The sequence below is a fragment of the Oncorhynchus keta genome, chromosome 23, assembly GCF_023373465.1.
Source record: "Oncorhynchus keta strain PuntledgeMale-10-30-2019 chromosome 23, Oket_V2, whole genome shotgun sequence".
Lineage (NCBI taxonomy): Eukaryota > Metazoa > Chordata > Actinopteri > Salmoniformes > Salmonidae > Oncorhynchus > Oncorhynchus keta.
Genome location: NC_068443.1, coordinates 18,624,810 through 18,648,377, shown reverse-complemented (window position 1 = coordinate 18,648,377; position 23,568 = coordinate 18,624,810). Strand labels below are relative to the sequence as shown.

The following is a 23,568-nucleotide window of genomic DNA, read 5'->3' as shown; positions in this document are numbered from 1 at the left end:
CTCTCTCTCTCTCTCTCTCTCTCTCTCTCTCTCTCTCTCTCTCTCTCTCTCTCTCTCTCTCTCTCTCTCTCTCTCTCTCTCTCTCTCTCTCTCTCTCTCTCTCTCTCTCTCTCTCTCTCTCTCTCTCTCTCTCTCTCTCTCTCTCTCTCTCTCTCTCTCTCTCTCTCTCTCTCTCTCTCTCTCTCTCTCTCTCTCTCTCTCTCTCTCTCTCTCTCTCTCTCTCTCTCTCTCTCTCTCTCTCTCTCTCTCTCTCTCTCTCTCTCTCTATTATGTAGCACTACTGTACAGTATATATGAAACGGTGGTAGGGTCTGTGCTGATCTGACAAACCTAGAAGGAGCGGGATTTATTTGTGTTAGTTCCCTTTAAGTGCTTCAGCGATGCATGTGATAAATATGGGAGCTGAAAGTGATGTATTTCCACTACACGGCTGACAGGGGTCTATGAATATTTTCTCACTCCATTTAAAAACAAATGTTTATATATTCATTTGATGTATTGGAACGGCTGTCGGGATTTATTAGCATGCGCAACTTGATGGTGCTTTATCGTCAATGATGGTGTTTCAGCGCGTGGTGTTGTGGTGCGTGTCCTCTTGTCTGAGGTGGAAGGACACTGTTGAGTGTTATCATTGGTATTTTATTCATGATTATTGTAGGTAATACAATTCTGACTTAATGACTTTGTAGCTAGGTTAAGAAGTTTTGTGCTCAAAGCTTCATAATGGGGATTGAGCTTATATCATGTTGTGCACATGAACCCAAATTCACCACACTGTTTTAGTAGTCCATGTTACATGCACGCAGACACATACTAGATCTGAATGGATGAATGTCACCCCCAGGGCTCTCATCCATCCCTGCAATACGGCAGCCTTTTACTGCACGGTGCACATTCAGATCTAATACAGAATGATCTCGTGTGTTTAGAATCTGACCGCCGCTGAATAATTCAGTGGGTTGCCATGGTAAGTGTAATTATTCCGTGGGTTACCATGGTAAGTTTAATTATTCATTGGGTTGCCATGTAAAGTGTAATTATTCAGTGGGTTACCATGGTAAGTGTAATTATTCAGTGGGTTGCCATGGTAAGTAATTATTCAGTGGGTTACAGCTAAGTATAAATTCAGTGTGACAGGTGAAGGAAGTAAAAGGCGTGTGTTGCATTGCTTATAAGTAGGGCAGTCTCCCCATCTAAGGCCCATCTTATTATATTGGGACACATGTAGCCTCCACACCAGTGAAAACTTTGCTGATACACTTTGAGGAAACGTGTACTTAATAGGATTGTGATATGTGGTTGTCTCCACTAGCTATCTTAATATGAATGCACTTAACTGTAAGTCGCTCTGGATAAGAGAGTCTGCTAAATGACTCAAATATAAATAAGAAACATGAATAAGGAAAACGTTTTATACAGAACTAATCTAACAACAAAAAGTCCATTATTTGGCCTGTGGTTTGGATACATTGGAAAACGTGAGAAACATGTTGTAGTCGTTCTTTATCTCCAAACCACATGGATCTGGTGGGCTGTAGTCGTTCTTTATCTCCAAACCACATGGATCTGGTGGGCTGTAGTCGTTCTTTATCTCCACACCACATGGATCTGGTGGGCTACAGTCGTTCTTTATCTCCACACCACATGGATCTGGTGGGCTGTAGTCGTTCTTTATCTCCAAACCACATGGATCTGGTGGGCTACAGTCGTTCTTTATCTCCAAACCACATGGATCTGGTCGGCTACAGTCGTTCTTTATCTCCAAACCACATGGATCTGGTGGGCTACAGTCGTTCTTTATCTCCAAACCACATGGATCTGGTGGGCTACAGTCGTTCTTTATCTCCAAACCACATGGATCTGGTCGGCTACAGTCGTTCTTTATCTCCAAACCACATGGATCTGGTCGGCTACAGTCGTTCTTTATCTCCAAACCACATGGATCTGGTGGGCTACAGTCGTTCTTTATCTCCAAACCACATGGATCTGGTGGGCTACAGTCGTTCTTTATCTCCAAACCACATGGATCTGGTGGGCTACAGTCGTTCTTTATCTCCAAACCACATGGATCTGGTGGGCTACAGTCGTTCTTTATCTCCAAACCACATGGATCTGGTGGGCTACAGTCGTTCTTTATCTCCAAACCACATGGATCTGGTGGGCTACAGTCGTTCTTTATCTCCAAACCACATGGATCTGGTGGGCTACAGTCGTTCTTTATCTCCGAACCACATGGATCTGGTCGGCTACAGTTGGAATTGTTTAATCTTGCTTATATGGGCACTCTTGTCTTTACTACAATGTACATTTAAACGATCCCGCTCCCTTGAGAGTCACAACTAAGCCATTATACTACACCCATATACATTCTACTGCTCTGGGCCATGTGGCCCCATTTTTTTCAGAGCTTAAGGGGGAGACGATGGCTGATACACAGCCCTTTACTCCCCATCATTCCTCTGCAAACAATGGATTCATTTTACTATGCTAAATGGGCTGTCTTCCACCCGTGTATCTTCCTTCCCTGTGTATTTGTAGTGGGTAAGAGGGCGAGTAGACCTTATCCATCCCCGCAATACTGCAGCAGCCTCTTTAATCTCATGTTAGGAGCTTCTTCCTACAGTTACTGCACTTTACTTCAGTATGGACTCTGATGAAGGGTTGACCTATGTTATTGGTTTAAAGTTGTTGGATTATTATGGTGTAGTGTAACAGGTACCCCTACAGCTCATCTACTACAGACTAAACTCTGACATCTGTTAGAGTGTGAACGGTGTGTGTGTGGCCTGGGGCCGAGGCAGCCAGCGGTCGGTGATTTAGAGAGGTAGATTTACAAGCATGCTGTAGATCATTGGTGTCTCAGATGCTCACCCCATATGGTGACAGTGTAGCAGGCAGGGAGGAGGAAGGCTGCCTGGTCTACCTGGCCGTCGATCGAAGGCCCTCGCTTCGAGCATCTGAATTCTCAATCACCACTCTGTTCTGCTCTGATAACCCCCAACAATCCCTCTCGAAACCTGGCTTCTTTACCTCGGTGTGAGACAATAGCATGAAAAATCCCCACAGGCAAGAGTAGGTTCTTATCTTGTACTGTATATGTTGTTCATGCCATGTTTGATGCACAGAGTCATGGATATTGTGGTGAGGAAATCAATCAGTCATGATGGTAAGGCTTGTGGTGAAAGAAAGCGTAGTCATATCACTAGGCAGGGACAGAGTAGTGAATGCATGTTTCTGTTGACGTTGTGTTGTCATCGACATACACACGCCCTTGTATTTCCCCTCTTCATGGCTGGGTGTGTATAACGGCTATCGTGGCTGGGTGTGTATAATGGCTATCGTGGCTGGGTGTGTATAACGGCTATCGTGGCTGGGTGTGTATAACGGCTATCGTGGCTGGGTGTGTATAATGGCTATCGTGGCTGGGTGTGTATTACGGCTATCGTGGCTGGGTGTGTATTACGGCTATCGTGGCTGGGTGTGTATTACGGCTATCGTGGCTGGGTGTGTATTACGGCTATCGTGGCTGGGTGTGTATTACGGCTATCGTGGCTGGGTGTGTATTACGGCTATCGTGGCTGGGTGTGTATTACGGCTATCGTGGCTGGGTGTGTATTACGGCTATCGTGGCTGGGTGTGTATTACGGCTATCGTGGCTGGGTGTGTATTACGGCTATCGTGGCTGGGTGTGTATTACGGCTATCGTGGCTGGGTGTGTATTACGGCTATCGTGGCTGGGCGTGTAGTACGGCTATTGTGGCAGGGCGTGTATCGGCTATCGTGGCTAGTGAATGAGAGGAGTTGGTAAGATGAGAATTTGTTTTTTTCAAGGCGCTGAAGAGAGTAATGTGCAAGGGGAAGAGGAGCATTGTGGGCAAATAATTGGGTCATCTAGAACCAATGGGACATTAATGTGCCATTCAGCACTATCACTGCCTGCCTGTGTCTTCATAAATCCCTATGTGTCAGGACGTTCCACAATGCAAGGTGATTTAAGGATAATTTAGGCTAATTCAAAACGAGGCATTAGTATGCCTACTTCACAGATGAACAAAACCAGACATGGCCGGCTGGATTGCTTTAAAAATGCACCTGCTTTAGAAATGTCACCACAAACAACTACACGCTATATGCATTGTGATTTATTATCTAACCAAAACATAATATAAATGCTTCTGTCAAGTCACTTTCTTCCCATCTTGGTTAATGAAAATGCGCACAAACAGCCTACTCTGTTAGACAAAGGCAGCGAAGGTCACATTTCAGGGAGAAATATTCTAGCCACGACAGCCTAATCAAAGGCTTTAATATGAAGCTGGAGCCTGGGTCATCTGATGTGCTTCTTTACCCTCCTCTGGTTTATTTACCCTGTCAGTCCTCATTGGGATGTGCCCAACCTTCTAGTCCCCTAAAATTAACATCTGGACCTCAAAGCCAGTTCAACTGCTTAAAAAAAAGTACTTTCATTTTCCACCTTTTTATTAGGCACTGCTTTAGACCTGGGAGACCAGGTGGGCACAATTAATGGTCAGGTAGAACAGAAAAGCAGCTGGCTCTGGACCTCGTAGGGTCAGAGTCGAATACCCCTTCTCTGGTCCATCTTAATGGTGAGACTCGGTCAGTGGGCGCATCCATCCCCCTTTTGATAGCCAAGACCAATATGTGGGGCTCTATTTACTTATTTAGGCTACATCATCATATATTTACATCCTCTGGCTTAGCTGTGACTGAACACTGTCACCCCCCAGTCCACATACCAGATAAAAGGACACTGAAGCCAAGGGCTAAAACAGACTGGCCTTTCACGGTAGGGCTAAAACAGACTGGCCTTTCACGGTAGGGCTAAAACAGACTGGCCTTTCACGGTAGGGCTAAAACAGACTGGCCTTTCACGGTAGGGCTAAAACAGACTGGCCTTTCACGGTAGGGCTAAAACAGACTGGCCTTTCACGGTAGGGCTAAAACAGACTGGCCTTTCACGGTAGGGCTAAAACAGACTGGCCTTTCACGGTAGGGCTAAAACAGACTGGCCTTTCACGGTAGGGCTAAAACAGACTGGCCTTTTACGGTAGGGCTAAAACAGACTGGCCTTTTACGGTAGGGCTAAAACAGACTGGCCTTTTACGGTAGGGCTAAAACAGACTGGCCTTTTACGGTAGGGCTAAAACAGACTGGCCTTTTACGGTAGGGCTAAAACAGACTGGCCTTTTACGGTAGGGCTAAAACAGACTGGCCTTTTACGGTAGGGCTAAAACAGACTGGCCTTTTACGGTAGGGCTAAAACAGACTGGCCTTTTACGGTAGGGCTAAAACAGACTGGCCTTTTACGGTAGGGCTAAAACAGACTGGCCTTTTACGGTAGGGCTAAAACAGACTGGCCTTTTACGGTAGGGCTAAAACAGACTGGCCTTTTACGGTAGGGCTAAAACAGACTGGCCTTTTACGGTAGGGCTAAAACAGACTGGCCTTTTACGGTAGGGCTAAAACAGACTGGCCTTTTACGGTAGGGCTAAAACAGACTGGCCTTTTACGGTAGGGCTAAAACAGTCATCAGTAATCAGTGCATTAGGAGTCTGGCTTGGTGGCTTTTGGAATGATTGGTTGGGAACGGGTCATTATTTCAAAGAATGATCCTGTCTCCCTGTCCTGATGAGTTTGACTCAGCCATGTTTCTTCTGAGGAAGCCTCATCTGAGACCGGTGTTCTGATAGGGCTTGGCTTCACCTCCTCCATGCATCACAAATACTACATGACTAGTACAGTCCACATTGATGTAGTCAGTAGCCATGTTTCCTTCTAATCATTTTTATTCAGTGAAATGGCATGCCTGTCACAGAAAAAAACTCACGACAGACATGTTGGAAATGGCAAATTGTCTGTTTACTTTCCCAAATATCGACAACCCAAAATATGCTCAAACGTGGAAGAAATGTTGTCAGTGAAACATTATGGGACACTTCATATTTAGCTTTGTCCTAGTAAAGTTATTTGCCCCCTGCCCTCCCGTTGAATGGTTGGTACCAGGTACTGACCACCACACAGATGGCTGTCAGCTAGGCCGGGGCAGCAGAAGGGCCCTGTCGACCCTTCCCCAAACACATAGTATACAGGTTCCTGGTCAAGGACAAACTGGTGGAGTGCTCCTGAGGGACTCCTGGCATCTCTCTCAGGGTGACCCAGTTCATCACGTCTCTGTCTTCACTTCCTCTCTTCCTCCCTCTTTCTTGCTCTCTCTCTTCTGATCTATCTTTCTCTCTCCCACCTGTTCTCCTTCCTCCGCTATGTGCCCTTCCTTCTGCATTGAGGCACTCTCTCTAGCGACCTGCAAGCTTTAACACCAATCGTAACAAGAGGAGCTCCCATTTTATTTCTCCAGTTCCCTCATCGTTGTAACTTGCTCTCTCTCCCTCTTCCTCTACTTGCCCCAGAATCTCCTGCCAAGCCTCCCTGGTTTTAATGCCCATGACAAGTTTATTACCTGTTACTACTTGAGGGCTGGAGCCTGACCTGCCCATCCCCACTCTCTCCCCCTATGCCTTCACCCCCTCCCCACTTTCCCACAGAGCCCCTTTATTGCAGTAAAAATCCACTCGTACACGGACAGGAAAAAGTATTTTCTTCTTTCGTTTTCCCCTTTTTTTCATTGTATATTTCTGTCAAATAGCTAACTGCATTGCAGCAGTGCCTGCCAGGCAGGCCGTGTGGCTGGGGCATTAATATTAATGTCCGCCCATTTCACCCAGCGTGGCATGGAGCATGTCAATTTAGTCAGAAAGAGAGAACACCTTTCTTTGCCTTGATGGCTTCCTTGAAAGCTCTCAATGGCGCTGCCCATGCAGTGTTCAAGTGCGTCCTCTATCCATCTCTATGGTCAGATTTCTTCTTACTGGAGAGGCTCTCCTCTCTCCATCCCAACCAGCACAGTGCCGGAGTATCACCTAGGAAACAGCAGAGGGCGCCAGTCTATCAGTCCCGAGTCACTATAGGGGACTCAGGACTGGGGACACAAGCAGGGCTGTCATTGGCTAGGTTGTCTGTTGAGGGTGTTTCTCGATCCAGTGGGTCTGTGCGGTGAAAGAGAGACTGGGGTTCAGTGTTTACTGCAGCACTGTAGTAGTAGTACTGCAGCCAGCCCCAGCTCTGTACATCTAGGAGGGTATGTTATTACTCTAAAGACAGAGGGAGAGAGAGACTGGGTTTATCACAATCCACAATGCAGCTATCCAGTACTCCAGAGAGCTGCAGCTATCCAGTACTCCAGAGAGCTGCAGCTATCCAGTACTCCAGAGAGCTACAGCTAGCCAGTACTCCAGAGAGCTGCAGCTAGCCAGTACTCCAGAGAGCTGCAGCTAGCCAGTACTCCAGAGAGCTGCAGCTAGCCAGTACTCCAGAGAGCTGCAGCTAGCCAGTACTCCAGAGAGCTGCAGCTAGCCAGTATTCCAGAGTGTTTTTTTCCCACTACTACATGTGTATAAGTGCCTAACATCTACCTAGCAACTACTGCACTCTTTTCCTGTGTGCTCGTGTGTGCTCGCTCCAGTGCCTTGCCAGAGCTCTTCAGCAGTGTCCAAACCCTTGTGAAATTGGCTGCTGCTTTTCTGTCGCAGTTCAAAGATGCACCCTACGGCTACGCCATTACATTGTGCCGGCTAAGTCTCCCCACAGAAAGTCAGAAGACATTAACCTACATATTGCCGTTTTTAGTCTTTTTTTTTTACAAAAGTAACCTGGTTGACTGTGTAGTAGGTAGGTTACAGTGTTGCCTCACTACATGCAGTGTGTGTTGGGATGAGACCCACTGGTCTGCTCAGGGGCTGTTCACCTCTATCCCAGGCTGCTTACCCAGGGCTGGGATGGGGGAGAGGAGACAGAGATAATGGATGAGTGTTGGCTAGCTGAGGAAGTTGCCATGATGGGACAGGATGGAAGACCAAGTCTGCTCAGCACGGAGATTGTTGTATGCATGTTTTCCTCCTCCTATCCCCCTCTCTCTCCTTCCACCGCTCTCTTTCCTTCCACCGCTCTCTTTCCTTCCACCGCTCTCTTTCCTTCCACCGCTCTCTCTCCTTCCACCGCTCTCTCTCCTTCCACCGCTCTCTCTCCTTCCACCGCTCTCTCTCCTTCCACCGCTCTCTTTCCTTCCACCGCTCTCTTTCCTTCCACCGCTCTCTTTCCTTCCACCGCTCTCTTTCCTTCCACCGCTCTCTTTCCTTCCACCGCTCTCTTTCCTTCCACCGCTCTCTTTCCTTCCACCGCTCTCTTTCCTTCCACCGCTCTCTCTCCTTCCACCGCTCTCTCTCCTTCCACCGCTCTCTCTCCTTCCACCGCTCTCTCTCCTTCCACCGCTCTCTCTCCTTCCACCGCTCTCTCTCCTTCCACCGCTCTCTCTCCTTCCACCGCTCTCTCTCCTTCCACCGCTCTCTCTCCTTCCACCGCTCTCTCTCCTTCCACCGCTCTCTCTCCTTCCACCGCTCTCTCTCCTTCCACCGCTCTCTCTCCTTCCACCGCTCTTTCTTTCTCTTGCGCTCTCTTTCAGTCTCTCGCTCTCTTCTCGCTCTTTCTCTTTTCTGCTCTCTCGCTCTCTTTTTCTCTTGCTCTTTTTTCTCTTTCTCGCTCTCCAGCCATTTACCTCTCTACCCCTCCTTCTCCTCCTCCCACGTTCACATACGGTCTGCCCATGTACTACGGGGGTAGTTTACATGATAATTGTTCTCTCTCCCATGCTCTCCCTCCCATTTTGGTGTGGCATCATAGTCAGTCAGTTGTCCTTTGCAAGTGCTGTGCAGATTGTCAATTGGTTTTATTCTAGTCCAGAGTCAGACACTGTACTCCTTGCGTTCTTCTCATACCATGCAGTTTCCTATGCAGCAGCCATCTCTCTATAAGGCATGTAGCCTCCAAATGACCTTCAAACAGGAACACAACCAGTCGCTGCTGCCTCTCATCACAGCACTCTTAAACAACCCTGTTTAAACAATATCACACAGTTCATGAGAGCTGACTGAATGCAGCGATCTGTGGTGTTATTACCAGTTTGTCTCCATAACTGGGGCTTTTGTGCTGCTTCTTTTAACTGGGTTTCTAAAATTGCACAACGCTTGTATCATTAACCTACTACTCCGGGTTATGCTACCAGCCCATCCCTTGGTTTATTTAGTATGCGAGTCATTTACGTGTCAGAATAAATGTGCTGTTTCAGCACCATTCTGTATCTGTCCTCAGTGTAGTGATGCCTTGCAATTGGACTTTTAGATATAGAATCTAAAGATGCATTGAGATGGATGTTATATCATATAAAATAGATTCTGACCTTGACTATAGGAGTCTAGTCAAACTTAGTGCACTAGATAGGGGCACAGCTGCCATGTGTGGTGCATCCCTCCTCAAATCCAACAATGATTAATTGATTGCGCCACCTTCCTTCCATCATAGGTTCCTGTTGTCATGCACCTGCAGTCACCTTCCAGTCATCCCTCTGTCCCTCTCTTCCTCCCTCTCTGATCAGTGCCATGCGTGTGTTGCTGGCCAAGCTGCCGAGGCCCTGGATCGTAGATGAGAAGAAAGATGACGGTTACACCGCCCTGCACCTGGCGGCGCTCAACAACCACGTAGAGGTGGCCGAGCTGCTGGTTCACCAGGTAGGACACGCTAGCATTAACCTAACCACTGACACCCCTGGTTTCATACTGATGGTCCATAGCAGCCCTAGTGTCTCCATCTTGGCTCGCACGCACACAGTAAGTGCTGGCCTTATTCTTAATTGTATAATGCTGTATAGGTTTGTGCCTGTGTAGGGTAGCAGTAACTGCTTTCATTGTTTATTGAATCCATATTATCCTTTGGGTTCCTAGTGGTGCACAAGCACTGTTAGCCTATAACCTGCTTCCTCAGGATCATGCTCTGCCTATCTGAGATATCTGAGACAGTATTGGTGCAGACCTCTATCTAACAGGACCACAGTGTAGTAAGTAGCGTCCCACCAAGCAGAGCAGGAATTGGGCTAATGAGGCTGCTGTATTTCAATGGCGTGAGAGATGTTATTGTAACATTCCAGAAATGTTGTCAAAATACACGAGGTGGTACATTGCAGAAGGAATGTGTTATAGCCTACTGCAGAGTTCAAACAGGTCTTTTTGAATGCCAACGCCGTCTTTCTTTTCTCGATCTGTTCCCTCGCTTTCCTCCTCTCAGGGCAGTGCCAGCCTGGACATCCAGAATGTAAACCAGCAGACAGCCCTGCACCTGGCTGTGGAGAGACAGCACACACAGATAGTCAGGGTCAGTCTCCTCTCCTCACTTCCTCTCTCCTACAGCTACATGAAGATGCTATCTGCAGTTATCTCCCCATCTGTCTGTCACTCCTGACGGTGCACTAAAGGCTGGTGAGAAGATGAAGACAACAAAGTTGTTACGTCGCCATCTTTTGGAGTGGTTTGGAAGTGCAGCTTCAGTGGTGCAGGAACACAGTCAATATGCAGGATCTCTAGCTGTGATGACATGCTAGACTTATTTGGATGATTATCATTTTTTTTTAAATGTACTGGACTGTTATGCAAATAAATGCTCATTTTAAATGATTACCATGTTAATTTGGAATGCTCTGTGTGTGTCTCTCTACCTGTCTGTCTCCAGCTGCTGGTGCGAGCAGAGGCAAAGCTGGACGTGCAGGACAAGGATGGGGACACTCCTCTCCACGAGGCGCTGCGTCACCACACGCTGTCCCAGCTCCGCCAGCTGCAGGACATGCAAGACGTCAGCAAGGTGGAGCCCTGGGAACCCTCCAAAAACACGGTACAGAATACACCTAACATATACCTGTAAAACCATCCTAAATCAACTAATATACCTCTAGAACCCTCCACAAACACCTAACACATACCTCTAGAACCCTCCAAAAATACTGTAGGGGATTGAGCATTTGAGTGCCTCACTCGGCTGGCTGGGCCATTTTCAAAGCCCCTGTCTCCCCAGTCATTTATTCTGAAATGTCTTCTACTCTTTCTAACTTTCTAAAGTGATGCTATGGGAGAGCTCTACTCCAAGGCTGGGCGATATGGCCTGAAAATCATATCTAAATATTTTCAACCGTCATTCACAATATATCTGTTTTCTCTGAATAAACTTTGTTGCACAATTAAAGGTCAATACACCAAGTCAGGAATAATCTGATGAATCCAGAGCTTGGATAAATAGAAGCCTTCCACAACCATAATACCCACTGGTATATATTATTTATCAAAATAGTTGAACCTGCTTTTTGTTGTTGCAATAATCACTGATCTAGCTTTGGTCTATCTATGAAAACGCCCTTTTTAACCAGAACAATGCACATCCACCAGTAATGACTAACTTCTGGTAAGTCATTATAGAAATGTAACACAGGTCTCAGAAACAATCTCTCAAGCCAAGCCCACGTGCCAGTGAGTAGCCAACTTAACTTTATATTCCATGTGTCGCCAACGTGGATCTATTTACTCTCCAACATTAGAACAGTTGAACTGTTATGAAGACACCTTCCTGTCTGTCTCCAACTGTTTGAACAGCAGCCGGTTCACCTTTACATATTGAAATCGCGTGGCCTACCTGGAGAAGATGCTTATTTCTCAGAATAAGAACAAGTTGCCAATTCCTTATTTAAGTGCCTTTTTTAATGTTCATTGCACATGTATTAAACACAGACGAGACAGCTTGCACATCAGTCTGTGGCTACCGCAATGCCGTGCGTGACAAACTGAGCATCCATTTTCCACAATCATGTTAATTGATACGGGTTTTAGTAGGGTCTGCTCTGTTCTACATTTTGGGAGATGAGACAATAAAAGGGGGTCGTTAAAAGGTTAAGTTATTGTCTATTACAGTAAAATGTCTAAGCATTTCGGTGTCCATATGACCGATTCTGTTGGACCACACCTCCAATGCAAATGGTGAGTTTAAACTGCTTGTTGTCAGGGAGGAAGAAGTTATCTTTGGTCTTTTGTTGTAAGTGGAAGGGGGAGGGGCTTGGTGTCTCTGAGTGGGAAGGTGCACAGAAGGAGACGAGACCAAAAAGACACAGAACTCTCATAAAAACAGGAAAAAAATAACCAACCTCGATTCTTGCGATACAGGAACATCGCGCTAATCAAATTAATTTGATATATAGCCCAGCCCTACCCAACACACTGCATATGTCCCAAATACACTGTATTCTGCCCTGTGCTCCTCTGTCTGGTGGAGCTGGGGGGAGGGGGAAAGAGAAAGGGAGACAAAGTGTTATTGACTCCTGTGTGTGTTGGTCCTCCACAGCTGATCATGGGCCTGGGCACCCAGGGAGCAGAGAAGAAGAGTGCAGCGTCCATCGCCTGCTTCCTGGCAGCTAACGGAGCAGACCTGACCATGCGCAACAAGAAGGGCCAGTCCCCTCTGGACCTCTGCCCCGACCCCAGCCTCTGTAAGGCCATGGCCAAGTGCCACAAGGAGAAGATCAGGTAAGAAACCCCAGGTCTAGGACATGGTTTACACTCTTTTCGATGAAACAGCTGGTGAGCTTCAACTTGTTTTCTCCCCATCTTCCTTTAATATGTCCCGTCGTCTTTTCTTTCTCACAAACTCCCTTTTCTCTCCGCATCCCTCTCTCTCTTTCTCTCTTCCAGTGGCCAGGTGGGCTCTCGCAGCCCGTCTCTGAACAGTAACGGTGAGACCCTGGAGGAGTGTATGGTGTGTTCTGACATGAAGAGAGACACCCTGTTCGGACCGTGCGGACACATCGCCACCTGCTCTCTCTGCTCCCCCCGCGTCAAGAAGTGTCTCATCTGCAAGGACCAGGTCCAGTCCAGAACCAAGGTATTGTACCAAACCCGGCCTCGTTGGTTTAAATAATAACGTTACCGGACGGTTTCTCAAACAGATTAAGTCTGGTCTTGGACTGAAAACTTGTGAATCTCCATTGAAATAACGTTGTAGTACAGGACTAATCTGTGTCCGGTATTCTGATCTGAATGCTTTTCACTCCCATTTTCGCTCAAGTCTCGCTTTGATGTCAATGAATGATTTAGGCCAACTGTTGGGGTGCTTCGACTTATCAAGTTGTGTAAGTTGACTTAGTACATTAATGGATGCTTTGCATTGGTTTTGGGTGTAACGACATCCTCCAATTAGAGGTATGACTTCCTCTTCTCTTTCTCTTCACTGACATCAGATGTTTGTCTCTCCATACAGATCGAGGAGTGTGTCGTATGTTCTGACAAGAAGGCTGCCGTGCTTTTCGAGCCCTGCGGTCACATGTGCGCTTGTGAAAGTAAGTACACTGAACCAGCTATGGTTGCTTCCTCGTACGGGGAAACCGTTTTGAAGTGGGGAGGTAGCCTACTGAACACTTATTTTTTCTCTCTCTGTTGCAAAATGTTTTGCTATGGTGTGTCCTACCGAAGACCCTGCCTCGCTGCAAGAACGCAACAATTCTCCAGAACCTTTGATGCGTTCTAGTGGGCCATACTGACCTTCCATTCTGTCTTTGTGTTCCCTTCCTCCGTACAGACTGTGCCGGCCTCATGAAGAAGTGCGTACAGTGCCGGGCTGTTGTGGAACGCCGCACGCCCTTTGTCCTTTGTTGTGGAGGGAAAGGTATGGAGGGTGATGCCGCTGATGATGATGATGATGATGATGATGATGATGAGGACCTTAGTGAGTGAATCTTCCACACGTTCCCTTTTATCCCCCTTTCTCTCTCGTTGTCATGACTGTCCATCTTGTTGTTTCCCCCATGATGAACTTGTTGTGTTTTTGTTTGTTTGTGTTGGTTTGTTGATTCACAGCTGTCTTGCTCCTGCATTATTTTAATGTTAATGTTGTCATTGTTTTGTGTGTTTTAGTTGAATGTGTCATTTTCCCAGACTGGAAAATAAACCTCCCTAGTTGAGGTCATTAATGCATAATGCATGATCTTTAACTTAATCAGAAGAGAATGTATTTTAATCATAACATGCAATTCAATCACATGTTATAACATTTCCGCAGCATGCACTAATTTTATTAAAAGAAATTGACCTCCATAACCGGCTATTAATTCTCCCTTAGCTGGCTCCTAAAAGCCCATTTGGCCAACTGATTTAATATCTCCATCAGTCCATTGCTCGATCCAATTTCTCCATCCAATCTGTTAGCTAAGTAGTGACGGTACAGTGTTGGTTATTTCAATGTGTGAGTGTGTATTAAGGCTTATGTTTACCATCGCTAGTGTTGTCTTTAAGTTGCACACACTCTTATCACGTTATTATCTGACCTTTATGACCGCAGTTCCCTTTAGTTTGTTTTCCTTATTATTTTATGTTGTGTTAAAAGGGAAACTGTTGTAAGTTCACAGATTTTATAATGATTTGCCAAAGATTTGCCCGTCGAAAGATCTTTGAGTTGCCACACAAACTCTCACTCACACACACAGAGATCTCTTCAAATACAACGTACATTATTTCAATCTCACACACACACACACACAGAGATCTCTTCAAATACAAAGCACATTATTTCAATATCACACACACACTCATTCCCTTATGTCCCTGGACATTTGGAGACGGATGCCAGTGCCATCCTAGACCACACTGGTAGCACTACGAGTTGGCATGTTACCTGCTGAGTACTGATGACGAAACAGCTTTTGTCCTGGTACCTTTCCTTCTAGTAGTACTACTTAGTGTGTCAGATTTTTAGACTTTGAAGGACGCGGTTGCAGCTCACTCTACCTAGAAGAGACTCCTCCCCCACCTCCCACCTGACGTGTTTTAAATCTAATAACCTCATTGTCCTTCCTCTGTCTCCAGGCCTTTAGTAGTGAGTTGTACCAGGGGCCCCTGTTATAACACTGTGACTGGTTATTCTCAGCAGGTAACTCTAACTCAGCTCTAATGGCAGGGGGCTCGCTGGATCTGCTCCAGCCCAACAATCTGGCACTAAGTTGGTGTAAGTATCACATCCTCTTCCCTGGTTCAAAACTCCCCAAACCAAAAATCCCCAGTGCTGTCTGCCCTGCTTGGCCTATGCCCTGCCTAGCCTATGACCTGCTGCCGAAACACCCTTTGCAATGATCCTTCGCCCACCCCTCAACACAAGACACAGAATCACACACATACAAATGTTTAATGATACTGATTTCCACCATTCAGAAAGGTTGTGCTCTCAAGCACAGGGCCTCAGACCTATTTCAGCCAAATACTGTCTGAGGACGTACATGTCTAACTCTGAAATTGCTGCTTGTTAAAAACGGACTGGGTTAAAGTGTAGCATCTCGCTCGCATTAAATCGTCTCGGGGGCCACTAGTTTGAGAACCAGCATATGTTTGTTAGTTTCTCAACGTTGTGTGTGTGTTCCCCTTCTACAGCCAGCGGTAACATCCCAGCCATGCAGAGAGACAAAGACAACACCAATGTCAACGCTGATGTTCAGAAGCTGCAGCAGCAACTGCAGGACATCAAGGAGCAGGTAAGCGTGGTGGTATGTACTAAAGACGACATGGTTGTATGTACTAAAGACGACATGGTTGTATGTACTAAAGACGACATGGTGGTATGTACTAAAGACGACATGGTTGTATGTACTAAAGACGACGTGGTGGTATGTACTAAAGACGACATGGTTGTATGTACTAAAGACGACATGGTTGTATGTACTAAAGACGACATGGTGGTATGTACTAAAGACGACATGGTGGTATGTACTAAAGACGACATGGTTGTATGTACTAAAGACGACATGGTGGTATGTACTAAAGACGACATGGTGGTATGTACTAAAGACGACATGGTGGTATGTACTAAAGACGACATGGTGGTATGTACTAAAGACGACATGGTGGTATGTACTAAAGACGACGTGGTGGTATGTACTAAAGACGACATGGTGGTATGTACTAAAGACGACATGGTGGTATGTACTAAAGACGACATGGTGGTATGTACTAAAGACGACATGGTGGTATGTACTAAAGACGACATGGTGGTATGTACTAAAGACGACATGGTGGTATGTACTAAAGACGACATGGTGGTATGTACTAAAGACGACATGGTGGTATGTACTAAAGACGACATGGTGGTATGTACTAAAGACGACATGGTGGTATGTACTAAAGACGACATGGTGGTATGTACTAAAGACGACATGGTGGTATGTACTAAAGACGACATGGTTGTATGTACTAAAGACGACATGGTGGTATGTACTAAAGACGACGTGGTGGTATGTACTAAAGACGACGTGGTGGTATGTACTAAAGACGACGTGGTGGTATGTACTAAAGACGACGTGGTGGTATGTACTAAAGACGACGTGGTGGTATGTACTAAAGACGACGTGGTGGTATGTACTAAAGACGACATGGTGGTATGTACTAAAGACGACATGGTGGTATGTACTAAAGACGACATGGTGGTATGTACTAAAGACGACATGGTGGTATGTACTAAAGACGACATGGTGGTATGTACTAAAGACGACATGGTGGTATGTACTAAAGACGACATGGTGGTATGTACTAAAGACGACATGGTGGTATGTACTAAAGACGACATGGTGGTATGTACTAAAGACGACATGGTGGTATGTACTAAAGACGACATGGTGGTATGTACTAAAGACGACATGGTGGTATGTACTAAAGACGACATGGTTGTATGTACTAAAGACGACATGGTGGTATGTACTAAAGACGACATGGTGGTATGTACTAAAGACGACATGGTGGTATGTACTAAAGACGACATGGTGGTATGTACTAAAGACGACATGGTTGTATGTACTAAAGACGACATGGTGGTATGTACTAAAGACGACATGGTTGTATGTACTAAAGACGACATGGTGGTATGTACTAAAGACGACATGGTGGTATGTACTAAAGACGACATGGTGGTATGTACTAAAGACGACATGGTTGTATGTACTAAAGACGACATGGTGGTATGTACTAAAGACGACATGGTGGTATGTACTAAAGACGACATGGTTGTATGTACTAAAGACGACATGGTTGTATGTACTAAAGACGACATGGTGGTATGTACTAAAGACGACATGGTGGTATGTACTAAAGACGACATGGTGGTATGTACTAAAGACGACATGGTGGTATGTACTAAAGACGACATGGTGGTATGTACTAAAGACGACATGGTGGTATGTACTAAAGACGACATGGTTGTATGTACTAAAGACGACATGGTTGTATGTACTAAAGACGACGTGGTGGTATGTACTAAAGACGACGTGGTTGTATGTACTAAAGACGACGTGGTTGTATGTACTAAAGACGACGTGGTTGTATGTACTAAAGACGACATGGTGGTATGTACTAAAGACGACATGGTGGTATGTACTAAAGACGACATGGTGGTATGTACTAAAGACGACATGGTGGTATGTACTAAAGACGACATGGTGGTATGTACTAAAGACGACATGGTTGTATGTACTAAAGACGACGTGGTGGTATGTACTAGACGACATGGTGGTATGTACGAGACGACATGGTGGTATGTACGAGACGGCATGGTGGTATGTACTAAAGACGACATGGTGGTATGTACTAAAGACGACATGGTGGTATGTACTAAAGACGACGTGGTGGTATGTACTAAAGACGACGTGGTGGTATGTACTAGAGACGACGTGGTGGTATGTACTAGAGACGACGTGGTGGTATGTACTAGAGACGACGTGGTGGTATGTACTAGAGACGACGTGGTGGTATGTACTAGAGACGACGTGGTGGTATGTACTAGAGACGACGTGGTGGTATGTACTAGAGACGACGTGGTGGTATGTACTAGAGACGACGTGGTGGTATGTACTAGAGACGACGTGGTGGTATGTACTAGAGACGACGTGGTGGTATGTACTAGACGACGACATGGTGGTATGTACTAGACGACGACATGGTGGTATGTACTAGCGACGACATGGTGGTATGTACTAGCGACGACATGGTGGTATGTACTAGACGACATGGTGGGTGTGTGATGAAGACACCATGGTGGGTGTGTGCTAAAGACAACATGGTGGATGTGTGATGAAGACAACATGGTGGATGTGTGATGAAGACAACATGGTGGATGTGTGATGAAGACAACATGGTGGATGTGTGATGAAGACAACATGGTGGGTGTGTGATGAAGACAACATGGTGGGTGTGTGATGAAGACAACATGGTGGATGTGTGATGAAGACAACATGGTGGATGTGTGATGAAGACAACATGGTGGATGTGTGATGAAGACAACATGGTGGATGTGTGATGAAGACAACATGGTGGATGTGTGCTGAAGCGGCATGGTGGGTGTGTACTGAAGACTGCATGGTGGGTGTGTGCTGAAGGCGGCATGGTGGGTGTGTGCTGAAGGCGGCATGGTGGATGTGTGCTGAAGGCGGCATGGTGGGTGTGTGCTGAAGGCGGCATGGTGGGTGTGTGCTGAAGGCGGCATGGTGGGTGTGTGCTGAAGGCGGCATGGTGGGTGTGTGCTGAAGGCGGCATGGTGGGTGTGTGCTGAAGGCGGCATGGTGGGTGTGTGCTGAAGGCGGCATGGTGGGTGTGTGCTGAAGGCGGCATGGTGGGTGTGTGCTGAAGGCGGCATGGTGGGTGTGTGCTGAAGGCGGCATGGTGGGTGTGTGCTGAAGGCGGCATGGTGGGTGTGTGCTGAAGGCGGCATGGTGGGTGTGTGCTGAAGGCGGCATGGTGGGTGTGTGCTGAAGGCGGCATGGTGGGTGTGTGCTGAAGGCGGCATGGTGGGTGTGTGCTGAAGGCTGCATGGTGGTATGTTCAGATTAAATTGTAATAACCAACGTTAACTGTGTGTGTGTGTGTGTGCGTGCTAGACACATCAATAAACATTAAAGTTCCAATGCAGCTGATTTTATCTCAATATCAAATCATTTCTGGTTAACAATTATGTCCTGTGATTTTGACCATTTTTTAAATGAAAACAAAGAAACAAATAGCTTGTTAGCAAAGAGCAATTTCTCAAGCAAGAATATAATTAGGACCGTCTGGGAGTGGTCTGAGTGGGGAGGGGAAAACTGAAAATCTGCTAGAGATTTGGAACTCTCTCGCTTATTGGTCTATGAACTAATGTACTGCATGGTGATGTTACCAGGCAGGCCTGAACTCCATCCCACCAAAACAGGCAGAAATGTAATGCAGTATTTTCAAACAGCTCTTACACTGAAAGGGCATAATTTGTCATAACATAATTTTAGCAATTTCACAGTATCATTCCAACCACTAGTGTAAAAATATGTATAAAATATTTTATAAAGGCCCCCCGAATGGCACAGTGGTCTAAGGCACTGCATCGCTGTGCCACTAGAGATTCTGGGTTCGAGTCCAGGCTCTGTCGCAGCCGGCCGCGACCGGGAGACCCATGGGGTGGCGCATAATTTGGCCCAGCGTCGTCCAGGTTAGGGGAGGGTTTGGCTGACAGGGATGTCCTTTTCCCATCGCGCACTAATGACTCCTGTGGCGGGCTGGACACAGTGCACACTGACACGGTCACCAGGTGTACGGTGTTTCCTCCGACACATTGGTGCGCCTGGCTTCCGGGTTAAGTGGGCATTGTGTCAAGAAGCAGTGCGGCTTGGTTGGTTTGTGTTTCGGAGGACACACTGCTCTCGACCTTCGCCTCTCCTGAGTTGTCTGTATGGGAGTTGCAGCGATGAGACAAGACTATAACTACCAATTGGATACCACGAAAACAGGTTTTAAAAAATGAACATAATGTTTAATAACAGTGTGTGGATATGAGACACCTTTTCCTTGCCCTAAGACAAGCTGTAGACCATTTTGGAATCTATAGCCATGTCTCAAAGCAACCATTTCTCCAATGCAATGTGTTTATATCAGAACTGGGATGACTCCACTAAGATGAGTACTAAGTGTTGTTTTGTGTGTCTCTCCAGACCATGTGTCCGGTGTGCCTGGACCGGCTGAAGAACATGATCTTCATATGTGGCCACGGCACCTGCCAGCTGTGTGGCGACCGCATGAGCGAGTGCCCCATCTGCCGCAAGGCCATCGAGAGGCGCATCCTTCTGTACTAGAGTCCCAGGCTTCAGTCTGAGCCTTCTACACCCCCACCACCTCCCATGTCAAGGCCCTTCGAGAGGCGCATCCTCCTGTACTAGAGTCTCAGGCAGGTCTAGGCCTAATCCCCCATCTACAACCAGCCACACCAGCTGCTGCTCTCCCATCTATCTCGGCGTCTTTACACCAGAAAAACAAAAACATCAGAATTGCCAATGTTGCTTCTTTTAAAAATTGAAACTTTGTTTTATAACAATCAAACATTGTACTGAAAGAGGTCTTTGGTGTTGTAGCTCAGCTGAAAGCATGTAGCAGCCTGATTCTTTGCTTTTCTCCTCAGAATGCCCTTTCTCCTCTCTCTCTCGTATCTCTCTCTCGCTCTTCTCCCCCTCCTCTCTGTTGTTTTCCTGTTTGTGTGAGAAGGCCTCTTCCTGTTGTTATTGTAGTGGGGTTATTGGCACACATCCCAACACTGCCCTATGTTGGCCTTGGGATATGGACTGAGGGATATGGTCAGAGCCACTTAGTCCCATTTACAACGTCCTATTCATTAGGGCACACTCTGCCTCTCCTGTCGAAGGGCTGCCTCTCCTGTCGAAGGGCTGCCTCTCCTGTCGAAGGGCTGCCTCTCCTGTCGAAGGGCTGCCTCTCCTGTCGAAGGGCTGCCTCTCCTGTCGAAGGGCTGCCTCTCCTGTCGAAGGGCTGCCTCTCCTGTCGAAGGGCTGCCTCTCCTGTCGAAGGGCTGCCTCTCCTGTCGAAGGGCTGCCTCTCCTGTCGCTAAACTTAAAACCCATTTATCATTGATTCTATTTGTATTTCTTATGCAAGAGTATTGGTAATAGAAGCTGCTGACATGGATATTCACTACTTTTGTAGTTTACGCAACATTTCATGATAGCTACAATATGATGACATATTTTTGTACATGCAAAAAAAATGCGATGTCCAGCACTTTTACAAGTTCAACCAGTCTTCTGCTACATGTGCATATTTGAGATGGGTTGTTGTGACATGTTGGCGATTTTGGCAATGAGGCCCTTTATTTCCCCAGTCAGATGAACTTGTGGATACCATTTTTATGTCTCTGTGGAGTTTGAAGGAAGTTGCTAACTAGCGCAATTGCTTACTAGCGTTAGCGCAATGACCTGAAGTCTGCATACTATTCTAGCAGATACAATAGACTTCAGTCATTGTGCTAATGCTAGTTAGCAATGGATCGCTAAAACTACCTCTAACTTCCTTCATACTGGACACTGACATAAAAATGGTACCCACAAGTTCATTGGACTCTGGGGCAGTAGACAAAGGTCATTGCCAAAATCCCAAAGTATGCCTTTAAGACCTGCACAGGGCAGGTTAGCACAAAAACTGCTGATTGAACAAAAGCAAAATTGCTGTTCTGTTTGTCTAGACTTTGGAGGTCCAAATCCACCTTCACTCTGACTGACTGATAAGGTGGTGATACCGCTGCAGTCCAATCGTCTGCTAACACCTCATCACCTGTACCTTGTTTACCAACCTCTCTCTCTGGAGAAACACAGACCGGCCAGGCAGTACAACTTCAGCATTACAACACCCTTGGTCTGCAATTGTTAATACTTAAGTACAGTAGACCCAGTATAGATGCAAGTGAAGACAGTGTTTCATTCAGCCTACTTATAAGTGAATACTATCATGTACCTGCTGGACATTTCTGAGGATAAATTAACTTTATTGAGCATTTGTACAAACAGAGTATGTCATCATGAATGACACAAGTTGTTTTAGAGCTGTTCCAAGACTATAGATTGTATTACCTGTCTGGTATACAACCATCCTATGATTCTTATAAGCATCGCTAATAACCATTGATTATTCATGTGCCATTGCTTCCAAAAAATGATTTACCTGTTAAATGTTGTTTGGGGATACGGTGCTCTTAATCTGGTATTGCTTTTATTTAAATGTATTTTGCAGAATGTTTTGTAATAAACACATTTATTGAGCTAGAGAATACAATCTAATAGAAAGCCAAGATGATAAAATGTAGAGTAACTTATTTTGTATTGCTGCCCACAAATAGGATTTAGAAGTGTATCTCTATAGGGCCTTAGCTATAATGTAATGTAGCCGTCCACTCTTACCCACACATCCTGCTTCAATATCAATGTTGAAATGTGTCTTTTAGTTCGATAGACATCAAGCAAAAAAACACTTAAGCATTATTTGATCTTGTTTTGTCTGCAGGTCTAACATGTTCAGAGTCAATAATGAGACTGGTGATGAGGGAGACAATGTTGTCAGGTTCTACATGTATTCTTCTGCCAGTGTTTTGGGGGATAGAAAGAAAATGGTTCCACTGGTCCAGTTGACACTAATAAGGCAGATCCGTCTGTGTGGAGCTGTTCACCTCGGTATAAGATGACCAGCTTGACCACGCAAATAAGCAATTTTATAGGAAAGAACGAAAAGTAGCTTCATACTTTTTACTCTTCATTTTTATTTCACGGATGGCGTTAACATTCTAAAAGCACTAATGTTGCTTTATGGTAGTATTGTCTTGTTAGTTGTTATAAAGGCCTATTTTGTACCTTGTGTTCAAAACTTATTATACCCGTCAAGATTTAAAGGTTTCAATAGTATTCTTTCCCTTTTTAGGCATGAATATTTTATTTATGCAGTATGACATGTATTATAGAAGCTGGTCACTCTGTATTGCTTAAGTGCTTTTCAAAGCACCATGTAACTGAAATAAAGTTCTGAATGAATCTTGATACCTCTACCCACACTCTTGTTTTTATTCCTTTGTTTCTTGTGAAAGTAAACAAACTGAAGAATGACATTGTAAACTTGTTTGTTTAACGTGTTTGGGCAATTAGCATGTTGTTGACTTGCCCCCTGCAGTGTAGGCTGGCATCGTATTTACAAACATTTAAATGTATTTTGCTGACTGAGCATATGTAACCGATGTGAAATGGCTAGCTAGTTAGCTGGGTGCGCACCAATAGCATTTCAATCTGTGACGTCACTCGCTCTGAGACCTTGAAGTAATTGCGATGGGTCACGATGCTTCGAGGGTGGCTGTTGTCGATGTGTGCGGAGGGTCCCTGGTTCGAGCCCAGGTAGGGGCGAGGACAGGTACGGAAGCTAAACTGTTACACATACCAATATTAAAAACATTCAGTCAGAAGAAAACCCTGAAGGGCTGCAAACCAAGGTACAGTGCCTTCAGAAAGTATTTGTAGTCCTGGACTTTTATTTCACATTTTGTGTTTCAGACTGCATTCAATATCATATACATAATGCCCCATAATGACAGTGAAAACATGTTTTTGGACATTTTTGCAAATTTATTGAACATGAAATATGGGACACTCCGGAGCATTCAATGTTGTCTTGGTATGCAACTCCAGTATATATTTGGCCTTGTGTTTTAGGCTATTGTCCTGCTGAAATATGAATTTGTCTCCCGATGTCTGTTGGAATGCAGACTGATCCAGGTTTTCCTTTAGGATTTTTCCTGTGCTTAGTTCTATTGTTT

General features: G+C 45.7%; 1 protein-coding gene across 3 annotated transcripts in view; it reads left to right on the top strand.

Moving 5' to 3' along the window:
• Positions 1–22,801, top strand: part of LOC118401942 (E3 ubiquitin-protein ligase mib1) — a 91,925-nt gene extending 69,124 nt beyond the window's left edge. The window contains exons 13-22 of one of the 3 annotated variants that reach the window (XM_035799647.2): positions 9,506–9,638; positions 10,192–10,278; positions 10,633–10,791; positions 12,286–12,467; positions 12,633–12,822; positions 13,198–13,276; positions 13,516–13,602; positions 14,860–14,937; positions 15,357–15,457; positions 19,925–22,801. In XM_035799647.2, the coding sequence (XP_035655540.1) occupies positions 9,506–9,638; positions 10,192–10,278; positions 10,633–10,791; positions 12,286–12,467; positions 12,633–12,822; positions 13,198–13,276; positions 13,516–13,602; positions 14,860–14,937; positions 15,357–15,457; positions 19,925–20,065 (1,237 nt within the window). In that variant the 3' untranslated portion in view covers positions 20,066–22,801. Of the gene's footprint in view, positions 1–9,505; positions 9,639–10,191; positions 10,279–10,632; positions 10,792–12,285; positions 12,468–12,632; positions 12,823–13,197; positions 13,277–13,515; positions 13,663–14,859; positions 14,938–15,356; positions 15,458–19,924 lie in introns of all 3 variants that reach the window. The other 2 variants (XM_035799646.2, XM_035799645.2) reach the window with 2 other exon arrangements.
• The last annotated feature ends 767 nt before the right edge of the window (positions 22,802–23,568 follow it).